Source organism: Nothoprocta perdicaria, unplaced genomic scaffold, assembly GCF_003342845.1.
Source record: "Nothoprocta perdicaria isolate Ctin4 unplaced genomic scaffold, notPer1 scaffold_105, whole genome shotgun sequence".
In the NCBI taxonomy this organism is placed as follows: Eukaryota; Metazoa; Chordata; class Aves; order Tinamiformes; family Tinamidae; genus Nothoprocta; species Nothoprocta perdicaria.
The window spans coordinates 1,155,648-1,172,296 of record NW_020454150.1 but is presented as its reverse complement, the minus strand read 5'-3'; the positions used below and the strand labels follow the sequence as shown (position 1 = coordinate 1,172,296).

General features: G+C 44.3%; 1 protein-coding gene across 1 annotated transcript in view; it reads right to left on the bottom strand.

The window, feature by feature from the left end:
* Positions 1–12,296: 12,296 nt before the first annotated feature.
* COMTD1 (catechol-O-methyltransferase domain containing 1) overlaps positions 12,297–16,649 on the bottom strand; it is a 5,010-nt gene continuing 657 nt past the window's right edge. The window contains exons 2-7 of the mRNA XM_026044486.1: positions 16,412–16,545; positions 16,068–16,173; positions 15,146–15,264; positions 14,835–14,889; positions 13,429–13,562; positions 12,297–12,657 (exon numbers count right to left, since the gene is read on the bottom strand). Coding sequence (XP_025900271.1) covers positions 12,505–12,657; positions 13,429–13,562; positions 14,835–14,889; positions 15,146–15,264; positions 16,068–16,173; positions 16,412–16,545 — 701 coding nt within the window. The 3' untranslated portion in view covers positions 12,297–12,504. The remainder of the gene's footprint in view (positions 12,658–13,428; positions 13,563–14,834; positions 14,890–15,145; positions 15,265–16,067; positions 16,174–16,411; positions 16,546–16,649) is intronic.

Genomic DNA, 16,649 nt, shown 5'->3' with positions numbered 1-16,649 from the left:
GCAACTTCCTTTTGGAGCATGTTACAGAAGATACTTTAGGATGTAATTGGAGTTTTGTGGTGAGGAAAGCTTGTAGTTTAATGGCTCCATTTTCTTACAAAGTGAAGGAAAAAAAACTTTAATAATCACTCCTCATTTAGGCAGCCTTTTTTTTTTTTTCAGTTGTCATCTGGAATAAAATAAAATTACTGACTTATCTAATGACCTGAGAATTGCTGTTCATCTTTGTGTAAACTGTAGCATTACCTGCTAAAATGGGAATAGGAATTGTCAGTGGGCATAATTGCAAGAGGACTTAATTGCAGACATTTTTATTCGTAAAAATGCTTGCAGATGGGATTGACCCTCTTGAATTTTGCARTTTACCACCAAAGTGACTCGGTCATTTGTATATTAGCTATGCTATAGAAATTTGCCAGGTTATGTTAAGTAGCTTGGCACTCCTAAATCTGACTCTTGCGTGTTACAGTCATTTGGAATCAAGGAACTTTTTTGAAGCCGTTTCAGAACGAAACTACCTAAATGTTGGACACGTATTTATTATTTTCCCCTTGGCTCTTGCTAGACCAGGCATCAGCAGAATGTGCTGCCCTCTAATGTCATGTTTTGGTGTTTGGCTTAAAAGTGGCAGTGGTCCATCTAGCCCACACAAAGGTGCATTTGAGTTTTAAGGTAACTGCATTTTTGCAGGAAGCAGAAATCACCAATATGAGAGGCAGGAGGCAAATGATTCAGCCCTGCTTATGCTAAAGGTCTTCACTTTGTTATCGTGAGCTTCGTCACTGAAGACGCAGAAGCAATTCTGTGCAAGGCAAGTCACCTATTGCAGATGACAAATACTGGGTCCTASCCGTGACAGCTCTGTCTTAATGACCAGTACAAAAGTTTCAAGTCCTTAATTTGGAGACAAATAGAAACACAAAGTAGATCAAAGATTTTAGGATGTATTTTAGTAAGGTATCCCTTCTCATGACTAATTGCCTGGGCCTGCCTCSTAATTGCCAGTCTTTCTAGGATGCTGTTGTGTCACAAAGAAAGCAATGACCGACTGAATAGCCTTAATTTTTCTGAGTCTAGCATGCAGTTTTCTCCTTTCTAAGTGTGGGTTTGATACTTTTGTCCATGCAAAAAGAGGCAAAAAATACCATACGCTGCAGTCTCGGAAGAGTAATATCCAATTAACACTTCTAAAAATGCTCTTACACAAAATGTGTGGCTTTATCCACTATGCTGCTTGGTTAGAGCATCCAGATTTATATGTACACTCATATTTATCTACAAGTGTTGGGAGAAGTGCTGATACAGCTTGAAACATGCTAAGCACTCAGACTTTGCTTCACCTCCAAGCATTTGACCTTTACTGCAGCATGTGTTTTTAAATTAGCATTTTCTGCTGAAACCAAGAGAACTGAAATATTTGCACTAAGATTTTTTGCAGGTTACCTGTGCCACCAGCTTCAGAAACCTACCAAAAGTCTCTGAGTGCTGTGGGGTGCTCTCTGCCCTGGATCCACAGGGGAAGATCCTACATGTAAGAAGCATTTTGCTGTCTTATTTAATTCCACGCTGTTAACAGCTYGGTATGTCTGTGCGTTTGCTCAGCTTATACACCTATAAGCATTAAAATAGTCAATAGCTGCTATAAAAACTTGATAATCTTACTTGGTATGCCTCATGGACGCTGGTTTGGGTGTGCTAGCATGAGTCAGAGCTACAAGAGCTCTGCCTAAACCCCTAGCTTGGCACAGCCAACAGAGCAGAGCCAGCAGCTCGCAAGCAGTGCCTGGACTTTGTCCCTGGGTGTTTTATTAGTTCCATTGCAGTAGTATTGAAAGCACACTTTAACTGGATCCTCATTAGGATCCACACCTAGTTTTGCGTTTCAGAAACATAAGTTGCTGTGTCATGTTTAAGGGCTGGATATTACACAAGTAAAGATTTTGAAGTCTTTTGGTTCTGTGGGAATAAAAGACCAATKTCTTCCACATGCACTACCAAATAGCATTCTTGTACATTGCTATTTTTATGAGCCAGGGATAGCTTTTTAGCAGCCAACCTGATAGTTTTTGCAGCAGGGGCTGCCACAGGCTGTTCTGGTGTCCTGGGCCAGGCCTGCAGGTCCCCGCATGCAGGCGACGGAGCCGGCTTGTGGCCTTGCTGCTTTCTCCCCTTTGCTTCTAAACTTTTCCAGCCTGCTTTCCAGCTTGGTTTATGGATCAGTTATGCCATCTGGTGGACATTCTGTTTTCTCATTTGATCTCTCTGGAGAGTGTTGTAAAATCTGTAGCAACTTTTTTTTTTTTTTTTTTTTTTTCAGGTACTTTTCATTAATTTCACTGAACAAAAAGAATGAAAAAAAAGAAAAACAGGAAAATGCTATAATTTTCATTATATCTAAGCCTGATTCTGAGCTAATGAAACAGAGCAGGAAAATAAACCAACTGGGATGTCACCTAGCGCAGGGCTTGTGAGAGTGGTGCAGTGCACATTGAATCCTGGAAAATGGGCAGTCCTGCTCCTTGCAGCAAACCGTGGGCAGCGGAGCGGGGTCCTGGTGCGCCGGGGCTCCCTCCCAACAGCAGCTAGTGAAAAAGCAGCTGAGCTGCTCCACTGCTGCACTTCCGAGAAACCTTAAGATTAACTTCTCCCATGTTTGTAGCTACATCCCAGCCCAGATGTTTGGGTTCCTGTGGCGGCCCTCCGGGTGACCGTGGGGATGCCTTCCTRGGTGCCTCGTGACTCACAGTGGCCCCTGGGCAGCGTCCAGGCAAGAGTCGCCTTCATTTTGAGCACTGTTATGATTTCTCCACTTTGCAATTGCTTTTAAGGTGGTTGTAGGGGTAATGGGTGCAAACTGCAACACAGGCAGTTCCATCTCCATGTGAGGAGGAACTTCTTAACTGTGAGGGTGACAGAGCCCCGGAACAGGCTGCCCAGGGAGGTTGTGGAGTCTCCTTCTTTGGAGGTCTTCAAAACCCACCTGGATGCCACCCTGTGCCCCATGCTCTGGGTGTCCTTGCTGGAGCCAGGGGGRTTGGACTAGATGATCCCTAGAGATTTCTTCCAACCTTAACCATTCTGTGATTCTATAGCTCAATTTAGGGGCTCAGTGAAATGTTTTGGCTCAACGGTGAATTTCTGAGCAGGTTTGGTGGGTTATAAGTGATCATGAAAACCACCTGGTGTTAACTCTCCAATTGGTTGCAGGTGGCTCTGGGAGTGCACTGGGCCCTTTCCACCCTTGTTCTTTCAGAGGTGGTGCCTCTTGCTTTGAGAGAGCTTTAGCTCAGTAAAACCCTGAGCAGTTATATTGTTATTAATCAGTGGGTGGCTTGTTGCCCTTTATGGGGGAAGCTTGCGGGGCTGTGTCTGGCTGGGGACCYCCTGAAACACCCACTGGACCAGCACCTGGTGGAGGCTGCAGGTAGAAGACAGCATGAGGTAAGTGTGAAGTGTGCGTGGTGATGCCTGGTGTTTCCTGTAGCCTTTGCTTGTGGCCYTGCTACACAGCCTGGTTGTGGGGCTTGAGTTGTGGTCCTGGTACTGGAAGCTGAGCGATCCGTCCACCTGCTTGAGGAAGACTTGTTTCAATGGTGTTTTACTGGAGGTRCACAGAGAATCTGGCACAGTGTTGAGTCTTGGTGCAGCGCTTGATGGTTTTTGGGTGAAACTTAGTGCTTTGCAGCCAGCACGCTCTAGGCCTGAGGAGCTTGGATGTGCTGCTGAAGCTGTTTAGGACTCACTTCCATGTCTAGGTAGACCAAGGCTGTCRTGGTTGGCTGTTGTCAGTGTTTATCCTGGGGGAATTTGTGAGACTGAATAAATCTTAGTATTTCAAKGGGTTTATCTGCTGTGTGAGCACAACCCTAGTGAATGCATCTTCTGCCTCAAGTCTCCSCCTTCTGGGGGCCTGAACTGCAAGTGTTTTGGGGAGGGGGGAAAAGGAGGGGGGAAAAAAGGCCTTAAATCTAGAAATTTCTTCCTCTGTCTGTAGGAGAACTCTTCGAATGCTCAGGACACCCCCTTTTATCTCTCCTTCTTCCTTTTTACTTGATGTTCTGTGGGTCTCTTGGAGAAGAGCGAGGAGCTCATGGGCAGGATTTGAAGCTGCTGTGGTTGTTCCACCTGAATTTCCTTTTGTGGGGCACAGAGAGAAAAACAAAAAGGGTTAAATATAAACATATTTATTTATATAGATATATATGTAAAGTTAGAGAAGTCCATTACAGTCTCTGCTGGTGAGTCTTGCTGCCTAATTTCCTCTGCYTGTTCTGCTGGAGGAATTTGACCACAGCACAAGGCACTTGGYCCCTTGCAGAGGTGGGAAGCCAACATCAGGCACTTGCAGTGCCCTGTTTTGCTCTTTATAGGCTCTTGGTTTATTCGCCTGAGGGCAGAACTAGTAAGGTGAGACATAAGGAGGTCAAGAAGAGCACAAAAGTGGCAGAATGCAGGAAAGCCTAGCCAGACAATGAAAATCTGTGTAGTAATGCACATCACCTGTGTAATAGGGGTGGTTAATTATATTTGTACAAGTAATCTTAACTTCAGTCTCCTGTGAATTCCTGAGCGTTGATGCTTTGAAGCCTTAGTGGTGTGCCTGTAATGCCTCCAGTTTGTGGAGGTAACTGTAAATGCTTTGTAAGCTCACAGGCTCTTTCATTTAAGGGGGTGCTGTAGTCCGTGTTTGGAAGTTTAAATCCACGTTGAAGTTAAGCCTTTCCTAAAGGGGGTCATGGAATAACTAGCACAGGAACAACTACTTTGAAAACTGAGGAAAACTCGGTAGCACCCATTGCAGTAACAGCTGCCTGAGAGGGGACTGTGCAGGACCTGGTGCTGGCAGCCTTTTCAGCAAGGTGGGAAGGGATTCAGGGCTCCCAGATCCCTGGATGTTGATGAAACGTGTCTGTGCGTCTGCCTTCTTCAAGTTTCATTGTCTTCAGTGGTGATCTGGATCAGCTAAGCCGGCGCTAAGAGCAGTGAGGTACTGCCAGAGTAAGTATAGCTGTTGAAAGAGGGGAAAAAGCTGGAACCTGCAGGGTAAAGAAGACTCCAAAATATACTTGAGAGGGGGTCTTCTATATTCTTTTAAGTTTTGTGATTCTTTGTTGTTATTTTTAAGCTAATTCACCAGTTTTACATACATTAGTGCTTTATTGCTCTCTCTTTCCCCTCTCCCCTTGTTGAGGTGGTGGGTTAGTGTCTGGGTTGTTCTCAAGCTCTAGACCCCCTTTCTGCTTCCAGGTACTGTTCTAGCCCAGAACTCACTGGCCCCTATAACCCTACAGTGTGTCAGGAGAAGCTTGGAGCTGTTGCAGCGAGTTTGGTCCAGGGCTTTTTTTTCTTAGCATGGTGAATGAAGAGCTAGGTTTTATTCTGGTTAATGAACACCACGTTATTATATGTTTATGCAGTAGTTAGGCGTTCCATTTACTGGTGACAGCAGCAATAACACGCTCTCATTAAGTATCTTCTGCAAATCTAATATTGCAATGTCAAAGAGTCACTACTTTCAGCTTACCAAGAAAGCTCAAGTCACTATCTCAGCATTAACTCAAAAGGCGGCCATAAAAAAGCACAGCATCTTGTTTGTGTGTGTTCTTTTTTTTTTTTTTGTAGGTGAATAGAAGTAAATTTATGAGCCTTTAAACTGAATAATATTTTTTTCCTTGTAGCTTGAGATCTGTTCAATCAATAATCTTTCTGCTAACTCTGGGGAGAATTTTAGTTGCCTCCATAAAATGTTTTAATTATTTAAAATCATAAAATATAAGTAGGCACAATTTGCTTGGAACTCATTAGGGAAATATATGAATAAGAAGAAAAGATAATGTTTGCTTCTGCATTAATTTAAAGCAGTCTCTAAAATATGAAATCTAATCCTGGAAAGCAGCGACTTATCAGCAATGTTTACTTTTCCTATAATAGGAATAAATATTAAAGCAGCTAGTTATGTGCTTATCCCTACAGTATTGCACAGAAGCAAAGAGGAAGATAAATAACTTGTCTGAAATCCCACATTAATTTCCCCCTTTTACAGGTTTTATGTTTGTTCATTTCCTTTCTCAAAACATTGCCTTTAAAATTATTATTATAAAACAGGTGACTAAGAAACGGCGAGTAGCTGCAAATACATGAGACCAATTTGTGTGTGATTAGAGTTATGCAGAGGTAATGTTTTATATGTATTTAGAGCCTTTCAGCCCAATGCAAATCGCAGGAGACTGCACAGACGGGCGAAACGCCGCTGCCTCGGGGTAGGACTTGGCAGAAGGGAGAGCAGCAAAAGCGATCGGAGGGGAAACCAACTGCCTTCCATCACATGTTGTTCTGTGGAAACTTCAGTTCAAAGCGGCAGGAAATGCCTGCTTATTTGTTGCTTCTGGGCATGAGAAGAAGGAAGAAATGGCTTAGTCATTCCCTGCCCAAAAGTTCTTGCTTGGGAGCTGGTCAGAAATCCCTCCCCAAGAGACCTTTCTGGTTTTATTTATGTCTTTCAACCGGTTCATTCTGGGAAGCACATGATACTGCAGCTGCTGCTGTGAAAATTGTTACTAGTAAAACCAGCCGTGACCCAAAGCACCTCGCGATGGGTCTCGAGTTCCTGCGTGTGGGGAGCTCCTTGGTCTTCTGGACATGTTCAGTGATGTTTCTACGAAGCAATTTATGGTGAAAGGCAGTTTGTTTCTTCTCCCATCGGTTTTGCTGCTTTCTGGTGTGCCAAGCCCTACCCTAAGGCAGGGACATTTCGCCTCAGCTGCCTGTTCCACCCTGCGTGGTGACCTGCAATGYGCTTGGAGCGGGCAACGGAGCCGCTCAGGGAGCCCCTGTCCTCGCCGTGGTACGGGGATGGTGTGCGGGATGGAGGAGGAATCCTCAGTTTTGGTCAATCTTCACCATGGGATTTCTCTCGCACTTATGAGGTTTACTGAGGGTTGACCTTGACCAGGGTGAGACCCTTCCCTTCCTTAGGCCACATCCAGCCCGCTGCTCGTTGTGCCAGATGGCGATGCCTGGGGCTCGGACAAATGCCTCTAAATGATGCACCCAACAATCTGGCCCTGCCTTTATGCTGTAGACCTGTTTCCTGATGTCTCTGGGGCGATTGAAAGCTGTGGAGTTGAAAATGCATGGAATGTGTCTCAAATCTGAGAATCACAGTGTTGAGTTTTGGAAAGTGTGTGTGCGGAAGGGGTAAGTGAAGGGGGTGTCTGCTCCAGGTTTCTGTGTCCCTAGGTATATACTCAGTGCTTCCAAGCTGTAGATAATGCTGTCATCTCCCTTTCTTCCCTTGAAGTGACCGTTGAGCGCTGCCTCACAGTGGGGATGAGGTGTCTCAGCAGGGTGAGTGCTGGTCACTTATGCCATCACTGGGTAGGAACGCAAGGTTGGGCCTGCGAAGGGGTGATAGTCCATCCTCCCATCACCATCCAAACATCACACCATGTTGTTTCTAGTGCGACATCCTTGAAGCAGCTACTGAGACACCGAACCAGCACCTGTCTTGTGCACTTTCATTCTGGTGTTGGCCTCTGGAGAGTGTGGGGGGATGTATTTGCTTCTGAGTAAATACCAGCTGCGTGCTTGTGTTGCCTTCTCTAGGTTGAACCCTTGCAACTGGAAATGGTGTCAGTGGTCTGTGAGCATCTGGATGGGGGTCTTTGAGTAATAGGTGTGGCCAAGTTTGGCTCCACTTTTGGGGTGGAGCCCAGAAAAGCCATGAGCCTTCACTGTATGGGCAGTGCTCAGAGAGATGCGTTATCTGGAGTGAGGAGCTCTCCCGTAAGCTTCGCTCTATGGTTTTGCCTTTAGAGAGAGACTAAGACTGGTGCTCTGTTGTCATGTGGTCACTTTTACCACCTAATCAGAGCCTAAATTCCCATTGTCCCTACAAATTCCCTGAAGCTGATTCACCACTTGAATTAAACCATAATTATGTATTATCAACAGTCACTTTATAGTAAGGCTGAAGGATTAAATGCAGTTAGCGGTGATGAATTCCAGACGAGTAGGACAGAAGCCTGAAGGGAAGGCCAGCCTCTGAGTAACTAAAAGATAGTGTAATGTATTCTAAATATTTGATTCAATTAAGCTTCCTTCTGGTCKTTGTTTCAGCTTACAGATGGCTCATCAATCTATAGTTTAGGGACACATTGCTATTCTTTCTAATGGTAATTACGTGATCAGGATGGAGACAGGTTTGATTAAATGCTCGTACCATGTTCTGGATATTTAAAATGGAGCAGAGGCCAGAGCAGAGGCACCCTGCCTAGCTCTTGCATGCAGCTGCAGCCCTGGGCACTCAGGAGTGGGCAACTGTGGGCAAAATTAACCTCCCCCTTCAGTTGGGGCTATAGGGACTTTGAGGGTCCCTCTCCTCAAGGAAATGAGTTTATGAAGTCACTGACTATGAAGTTTATGTATCTAGTTTTGAATATTCCTAATCTGATGTTTGCTTTTCCAAAAATGCACATGGAGCTTGCTTCACTGTTGGGTCATCTTAAAGGAGAAGATCCTTGCTGCTTGGAAATGACGAGCAGAGCAGTTGCAGAGTCCGTGATCAGTCCTCCACCCCGATGAGGGTTCTCTTAGGCCATTGCAAGCACTCTTAGCTTGTAGCTTGCTCTTGGTTACCAGTTGGTACTGCAGGTGAAGCTGAGGTTTCAACCTTCAAGTGCTCTACAACTGTTTTCCTCGTTGCAGTAATCGATCAGCAAACACAGTCTCATSTGTGAGAACTGGACATGTTTGTGTGTGTGTTTTTGTTTCTTTTCCCYTCCTTTCTGTTCTGTGACTGCTTCTTACTTGTTTGTTGCTGCTGTTTGACTTCCTCAAGGTAACATTCAAGAACCATGAAACGATGACTAGCTGCTGAACTTCTGCTCTCCGATACGCTTTGTCCAATCTCAATCAGCCTTCATACTGATCTGACTGCAACAGATGTGCTTGCTGTTTTGGAGTTCCTATAGGAAAAATAAAATGACGTGTGCCTGCTTTTCAGTAAGTTGCCAGTGAAGCCCTGGCTTGCTCTGATTTTGTGAAATACTTATACCTGGCTGTGAATGTAAAGAACATGGTTTTCTCTGTCTTCAATGGACATAGTCTCTTTAAAGCTTTACTTTGGTGGGACTAAGAAGATCTAGATTCTAAATCCTTTAAGGACAGGAATATATGTTTACTTAAGCTGGGCACTCAGATATGTTTTGGGGATCTATTTCATAGGCTGTTGTCCATTAGCTTYGTCTTTTCCATAAAGCCAGTTACCACTCTTCTCTCCCCATTGCGTGTCTGTGCAGTGAGCTCCCTGGGCTGGAGGGGGGGTGGACCTTGATTTGTTTCCATCATTTCCTGAGGCCGATGCAGTGATCAGAGAACTTCAACAAAATCCAAGGGACTTGGTGCAACTGCAGAGTCGGAGCCTGGCCACTATTTCAGTTTGACTTGGATGCTCAGTGAGCATTTCTGGTCATCTGGGACTTGAAATACCAATCAATAACCATCCCTATAATTATTCACATTAACATTAATAATGATGCATAAAGTCTTGCAGGTAGTTTAGGAAAACTGAGCTTTCTAAAAAGCAGAAGCAGAAAGCCACACCACCTTGTATGACCAAAATACTGAGAGGCCTATATGTCTGGATGTATGGGTTTTTTGGTTGGTCGCTTGGATTTATTGTTTGCTTGCTTTTTTTAGTTATAGCCTGAAGAGCATCATCAGAATTAATCACTGGAACTGTATCTTAATGAGAAAATACAATCTAACGTGAAGTGTCCAAACATCGTATTTGTTCCTTGCTTGATTTCTTATGGCTATCATAATTGGCTTCTGAGAAATGATTCAAATGGCAATAAACAGAGCCTATTAATCTCTCCTAAAGGGCTCTCCCATGAGTTGCTGAGAACAGGAATATTTGAGAGCATGTTCCAGCTGTTAGGAGTCCAGCGCTGTGTTTGTAACTCTAAAATTTTTGTTATCTACTTGAAAAGCAGTATCATAAAAGTGGAACATGGCCAGGAGGTTTGAATGCAAATGTATAATGATCTCATGTATTCTTTTAGTGGCTCCATCTGAAAGCTATTATAGTCATTACGGCTTCAGGAACATGTTATTTCTTTTAAGTAGATAAGAATATTGTGGCACATAACGATTTTAAGATCTAAGGGTRAAACAATATCCTAAAAAACAAACAAAAAATCAGCTTTTATGTCCTGTTCAAGATCTTAAGGGCTACATGCACCTTGTCCTGGCTCTCTCCCAGGCTTGGATTTGACTTCAGAGCGGCCAGTTCTYAGCTCAGCAAAGGCCTTATGCACATCCTGACATGCTTTGCTGAATAGGGTTTTAACTGGAAGTGACAGAAATAGAATCAAGATTTCCTCCCTCATAACCCCACGCTGAGGTTGCCAGACTTTCAGCTTCAGTGGTGTCGTCTTTTCATTTTTCTCCRTGAGTATTTGAGCCAGGTGAGACTTCTGTCTTGAGCACCCGCCTCTTGTCAGAACTTGGGTCACTCAGTTAAATTTTGGAAATGAGAACTGTGTTGTCAGTTGTAACAAGTATTTTATGAGATTTGAAGTCTTTGCCCCACCCCTGAGCCTTGAGTTGTTTCAAAGACTTGATCAAGCAAACGGCAGGAGCTTCCTTGGCTTCGACAGGCTCTCCCCAACACACACACATTGTGGACAGCCTTGCAGTGCATCAGCCCTAAAAGTCAACTGCCAGTGGAGGCTTTGGCTGTAATGTGCATTTTTTTTTTTCTCACTAATTGTCTTTTCTTGTTAATGGGAATTCTGGTTTGGAATTAGAAAGGCCAGAAGATTGGTTAGTAATCCTATCTGCACTAGTATATTCACCATGGAAAGACGTGGTCTGCTAGATTCTCCTCCTCTAGCTTGGACAGGAATAAGCTTCTCACCCCCACTCCTTAAATTTCCCTATTGGCCCTAGCTAAGGGGAGCTTTTTCAATCATAGCTTCTCCATCCACAGCTGCCAAAAATGTCATGAATGACATAAGAATGGAACAGGAGTAATTGACAGTAGCAGCAATTTAACTATGAATTAAGACTATAAGGAAGGGTGTGAAAAAGCATCATTCTGTTCCGTGTCCTTTGGGGAAAGGAGTCCCTGTGCTTGCAATAATAATTGCTTGAACAGTCAGTTTGCAGTTGTACTCCATCCTCACACAGTCATTGCTTTCCCTCTGTAGACTTTCCATCTCCTTGCTCCTGCTTGCAGCTTTCTATCAAACTTTGCAGCAGTTACCAGAGTTCTTCAATCAAAACGAAGCCCAAAACTTATTAATAAGCAACTTAGATAAATTACATGAAGAAGACTTGTAGGCTGCCAGCACCTTGGTGTCCAGGGCAACTCTTTTCAATGGGAGGAAAGTTAAATCCCTTGTGCTAAGAAGAAGCTGTTGAGATGCCGCTTTGCGGAGGAGACAGAGATAGGAGCTGGTTTCCCCAGCATCTTCCAATTTTCTGTTCCTCATTCTGGCTTCAGAAAATCTGCCTACACTGTCTCTTAGGCCAAAGTGATATAGTTCTTGATCAAAAAGATTTTAGAGAGTGTTCAGTATTAGGCTTATTCTTTAAGCCCAACTTGTGTTTTTTGGAGACTCCTGATATATGAGTGACATCACAGTGATTCAGTCAGTCTGGAAAAGTGCCCATCCAAATCTCTCATCTTCAAAACATTATCACCAGCAGCAAGGAGCTAACAAAACTACAAGCTCAAGCCTGAATGCCTGGTAACGTTAAAGCTCTTGGTTATCACACTTTTCTTTGTAAAAAGTGTGATCTGTCWTCAATGACGCAAACATGTCAGTGAGATGCATCTGTTCTCCCCACCTCCCTGCCATTTTTTTTGTTTGCTTGATGTTCTATCTGACTGATACACAGATATGCTTTTTTCCTGTTCAAATTCAGGACTTTTTTCCTTGATCTTTGTGTAAATTCAGGACACAACCAGCTTTCCTTCACGATGGTGGAAACCTAGAGGAAAATGCCCTGACAGTTGCAGTGTTGGAGTGGCACTTGTGAAGGGTTTGCTTCTAGTGGTGATACTGATTCTCTCCTGGATCCTATGCTCATCATTTAATATGCCCACAGTTTTACTCCCATCTCCCTCCCCCTCTTATTCTCTAACTTAAAAGCCTCTTTTTGGACAGGAAATGTCTCTCATTAAGCTGACTCACTTGGAGCTTCACACAGTCCTTATACACAGGGAGATTTTCTTCAACCAGTCTTACAAGGATAATTTTGTGCAAGTTTCCTTCCTTTATTGCAATTAAAATAAGCCATACTAATCTCAAAATAATTCTCTCTTCTCAACTCAGCTGCTCGTAAGGGATCCTGCTGATTCTAAAGTCTGCTTTAGCAGGCTAAGCAATCCTGCGGAGACCCGGGTTAAATAATCATTCCTGTTGAGTATTCCACCTCCATCTTTCCTGGTGGTTGGTGCTCCTTGCTGCTTCCCATCTGCTGGGCTTCCTGCGGCTACAACTTGAATGCCAATGTCACTCCATCCCCCATGGGGATCATGCTGATACTGACTCGCGTATCCCTGAGAAGCTTCTCGTTGAGGTGGTGAATGCTCTGCGTTGCCAAGTCGTCCTTCCTTGGTTTTAGCACCCTTCCACCCCAAAGGACCTATCAAGGAGAAAGGAATGTCACATACCTCACTTGTTTCAATATGCTGCTTAAAACGCAGTGTTTTGGAAAAGTCCCTCAATCCTCGCTAAAAGATGCGACCAAGTATCTCTCACTTTCTAGTGCTTCCTGACATGAGGCTCTCATCAAGCGGGAGTGGGAGTCCTCAGAATCAGCTGATATTTGTACTTCTAGTGCAGATTAAAAGCCTCCCAAAAGGAAATATGAGGAGTTGCAGGTATTTTTAAAAGCCCCTCTTAAGCTGCCACCRTAACCCTGAATGTGTCTGAAGCTCAAGTGTTCTTTGTTACTAGCAAAAGTTATTAATTGATAATTTAGTAGTTATTTGTAACAGGTAGCACATTAGGTGTGTATATACTGTATGCAATAGAATAAGCACTATAAGGAAAAATGGGATACTGTGGAGCATCCTTCGTAATGAGCTGTGATAAGCTTCATAATTAAAGCGTGTYTTTTTAAATATAAATTTAGCAATTTATTGCTTATATTTGGTTTTCTTTCTTGATGTTGCACTAGTTAGTATTAGTTAACTTTTTAATAATTTATGTTGAATTTTAAAAACYTCCTCTGAGCAACAGGGGAAGTTGCATTTGCCATTGAATTGCAGGTCAGAAATCAAGTTATTAAAATCCCAGGATGGCTACCCCTGCTTTTCCAGAGGCCAAACGCAGAGGGTGTGTGCACTGTACTACTACTTCTAAAGCWGCAGTAAGCTTAATGCTTAAGATAATGTAAATGAGCAGTACTTACATTATCAATCGCTATTATTCCCCCTTTCTTTATGAGGCGCAGGCATTTTTCATAGTACTCGTTGTAGCTCTCCTTATCAGCATCAATGAAAGCAAAGTCAAAGGTCTCTCCTTCTCCAGCGGCCAGTAGCTCATCTAGACGGGCAACAAAGTGAGTTGTTACAGCCTGGTTAACACTGTAAAGGCAGAAATCATTGCTCTGTGACAAAGGTTTCATTAAGGATTTTTGGTACCTTGACCAAGCAGGCTAGTCCTCCATGGCTAATTACAGGAAAACTTTATCCTGTGGAAAACACCCTGGAACCTACCAAGTTCTGTCTGCTTGGAAGAAGGTCACGGAGCAGTTCTAAACATGCGGGATACAGCTGGGAGTGCTGAATGGCGTGGGAAAACCAAAWCAAGCAGTTGGACACTAGCCACGCTTGACCCCTTAGTTTACTTCTTGGTCTGCAGAACCCTCTGTCCTAGGAAGGAGGAGCCACCGCTGCAACCTTCTGGGTTTTCCTGCTGCAGCCCTGCTGGGCGGGCTCTCTTTATACTGGATTCCCCACCATGTAGCTGATGAGAGCCCTGAGCACCTTGTCCATCTGTACCTTGGTACAGACGGAGGGCCAAGGAGAGTCCAGATAAACTCATCAGCTACTTGACTTGCTTAATCCAGTCTTAACACCTTGAGAGGGCAATTCTCCAGCATTCATGGGTAGCCTCTTCTACCTTCACAACTAATAGTTTTCTTTTTTCCCCAAATACTCAAGCTGAAGGACCTTTGCTGCAAATGACCAACTACYTCCCCCATTCTTAACTATTTTGGTTTTAAATTTCAGATTTTATCTTCTCTGCCCTATTGCTTCTCTTGTCTCGACTGAGAAAAGTAAAAATGTCACTGCCTTTCTAATGCCCTTATGTGATCTTGCCATGTCCTACATGTCAAGTTATTGGGATATAATTCAACATTTATACCCTGAAGTTTTATCTCTGCTTCTGTATTTTGCTGCACCTCAGTTGTTTTAGAAAACTGTCTGAATATACAAATGCTTCCTGAAAATGGACATAAGAGAAAGTTGTCTTTGTCCAATTAATCTGTTTTAAGCAGCTTTCCCGTAAGCAGGAGCTGCTGACAATAGTACTTGTTAGATTAAACGAGGCGATGGACAGAACAGGGGAGTGACTAGTGCAGCCCATGRCACAGGTATAAGAGGTTCCTTCTTCTCCCCTGGTGTATAGAAAGRCAGAGCTTTGGGGTGAGGGTGTATGGATATGTATATTTAAAACCATTTTATGCAAGAGARGCTGTCCCCTTGTTAGAAAGGGGTCTCAACCACTAGTATATTTGGTGTTGGATTTAATCAACATAATATTGGTTTCTTAGTGTTTAAAAAAAAAAAAAAAAAGCCTTTGGATACTTACCAAGCGTTTGAACTGCTGGCTTAATTCGTAGGTCAATTTTATGGTCTACGCCTGCCTATGAGAGCAAAGAGCAGAGCTGATGAAAGCAAGAAATGATGCGACAGTGGGTTGTGCTCAGCACTGACTGCCGTTCAGACTCTCTTTTCTGTTATTGCTACGTTCCAGAGGGGACTTAAGTTGTCTTTCCAAACATGATGCCTCAACCCCCTTAAAGAACAGGAATGCCAGGGGGTGACTGGGCAAGCCTGAGATCCCCCAAATCCCTGGATGCACAGCTGTCCCAAATATAAAATGGGGAAGGTGCCACTTACCTCCTGCCACAGAGGCTTTCCAATTTTGGCATAGTCCTCGTTTATATCACAGGCGATAACTCTGCCATTATCCGGCAAGACAAGGGCCATGTTCAAGGTGTTGTATCCCGTGAAAACACCTAGGCAAGACCATAGGAGGCATCAATACTTACATACTGTGACAATGTGATAATTAGTGAACTACAAGGCTCCCCTCAGGAATAAGAATCCCGGAAGACTCAAAGATGGAAAGCTGTTAATGAGCTTGAAAAGTTTTCCAATAATATTTGGTGAGTGGGAGGTTTAAGGGTTTTTTTTTAATAAACCTTTTTGCAAAGCTTAATGTTGGCTTTTTSCAAAACTTCACACAGAAGAAAAGGCTAGTTCTGTGTTTCCAAGGAACTTTAAATGTGCGGCTGAATCCCATAGGGAAGGRCCTGGACCTGTCCAAGAGTGGAACAGCGAGGCTTCCTCAGCCTTAATAACAGGCTGAAGATGAACAGGACAGGAGGGAGTCCGGGCTTGGCAGCTCAGCAGGGATTTGGCTTTTGGAGGTCCAAGGAGCACCAAGGAAAGTGGATTGGTGGTAGGGCCTGTGCAGCARACTGTTTTCTTCCTGCATGGAAGTGATGCAGGAAAATAAGGGGCACCTTGGCCTGTGGCTGCTGGCTGGCGTTGGAGACCCAGGTGGTGTTGGTTGTATTTGCAGATACTCTCTGAAAAAATTAGACCTTCCTGGGTCACCGGGTGCACAGATAAACCAAATGGCAAATAAGGACAAATCAGACATGGCTTGAAAATTCTGTTTGCCCAAATGTTTGCTGAGACARGGATGCAGGGCTGTGTTGTGTTTGGAAATTTGATAGGAGGCAAGGCTGGATTTGGGGAAGCACTGCCAGGAGCCTTATTCTAGTGCAGGGAGGACCAAGTCGCATACTTTTACCTATTTCAATAACTTTCTTGGCTTTGATAAGTTTGACCAAATTTGCCATAAGCTGAGCCTGGTCACAGGACACCATCATGTTACTCCAGGGCTGGTCGGCAGTGAGCTGGAAAGGGGGAAATGGACACATGAAGATGAACACCAAACAGAACCCAAAGCCTCTAATATCCCGGAGGGAGAACAGCRGTGCTCCCGTGGGCGAACGCGGATCACACAGAAGGGACGTCCTGGGAAGGGTAAGCGTTTGGTACCAGCCCTGGGCAYGGCTGAAAGGGCCAGCCGGGACACGGGATGGATGGAGACACAGAAGTGAAACTGGGGCTGGGAAAGGGGGGAGTACTGACCAGTCGCAGCTTCTTCAGCATGGGGTGCTCCCGCAAGGAGTGATCCAGGATGTACTGCCAGAGAGGGCTGCTTTTCCCCAGGAAACCCTTGGATGATTTGGGCGTCCCAAAACCTAAGGAAGGGAATCTCCTACCTATTTAAAAAAAAAAAAGGGGGGGGGGGAGCGGGCTGCAGTTTAAGCTCCACGGAGAGGTTCGCGCGGGTCAGCCGTGTCGTCCCCGTGCTGCGGGGGGTAGG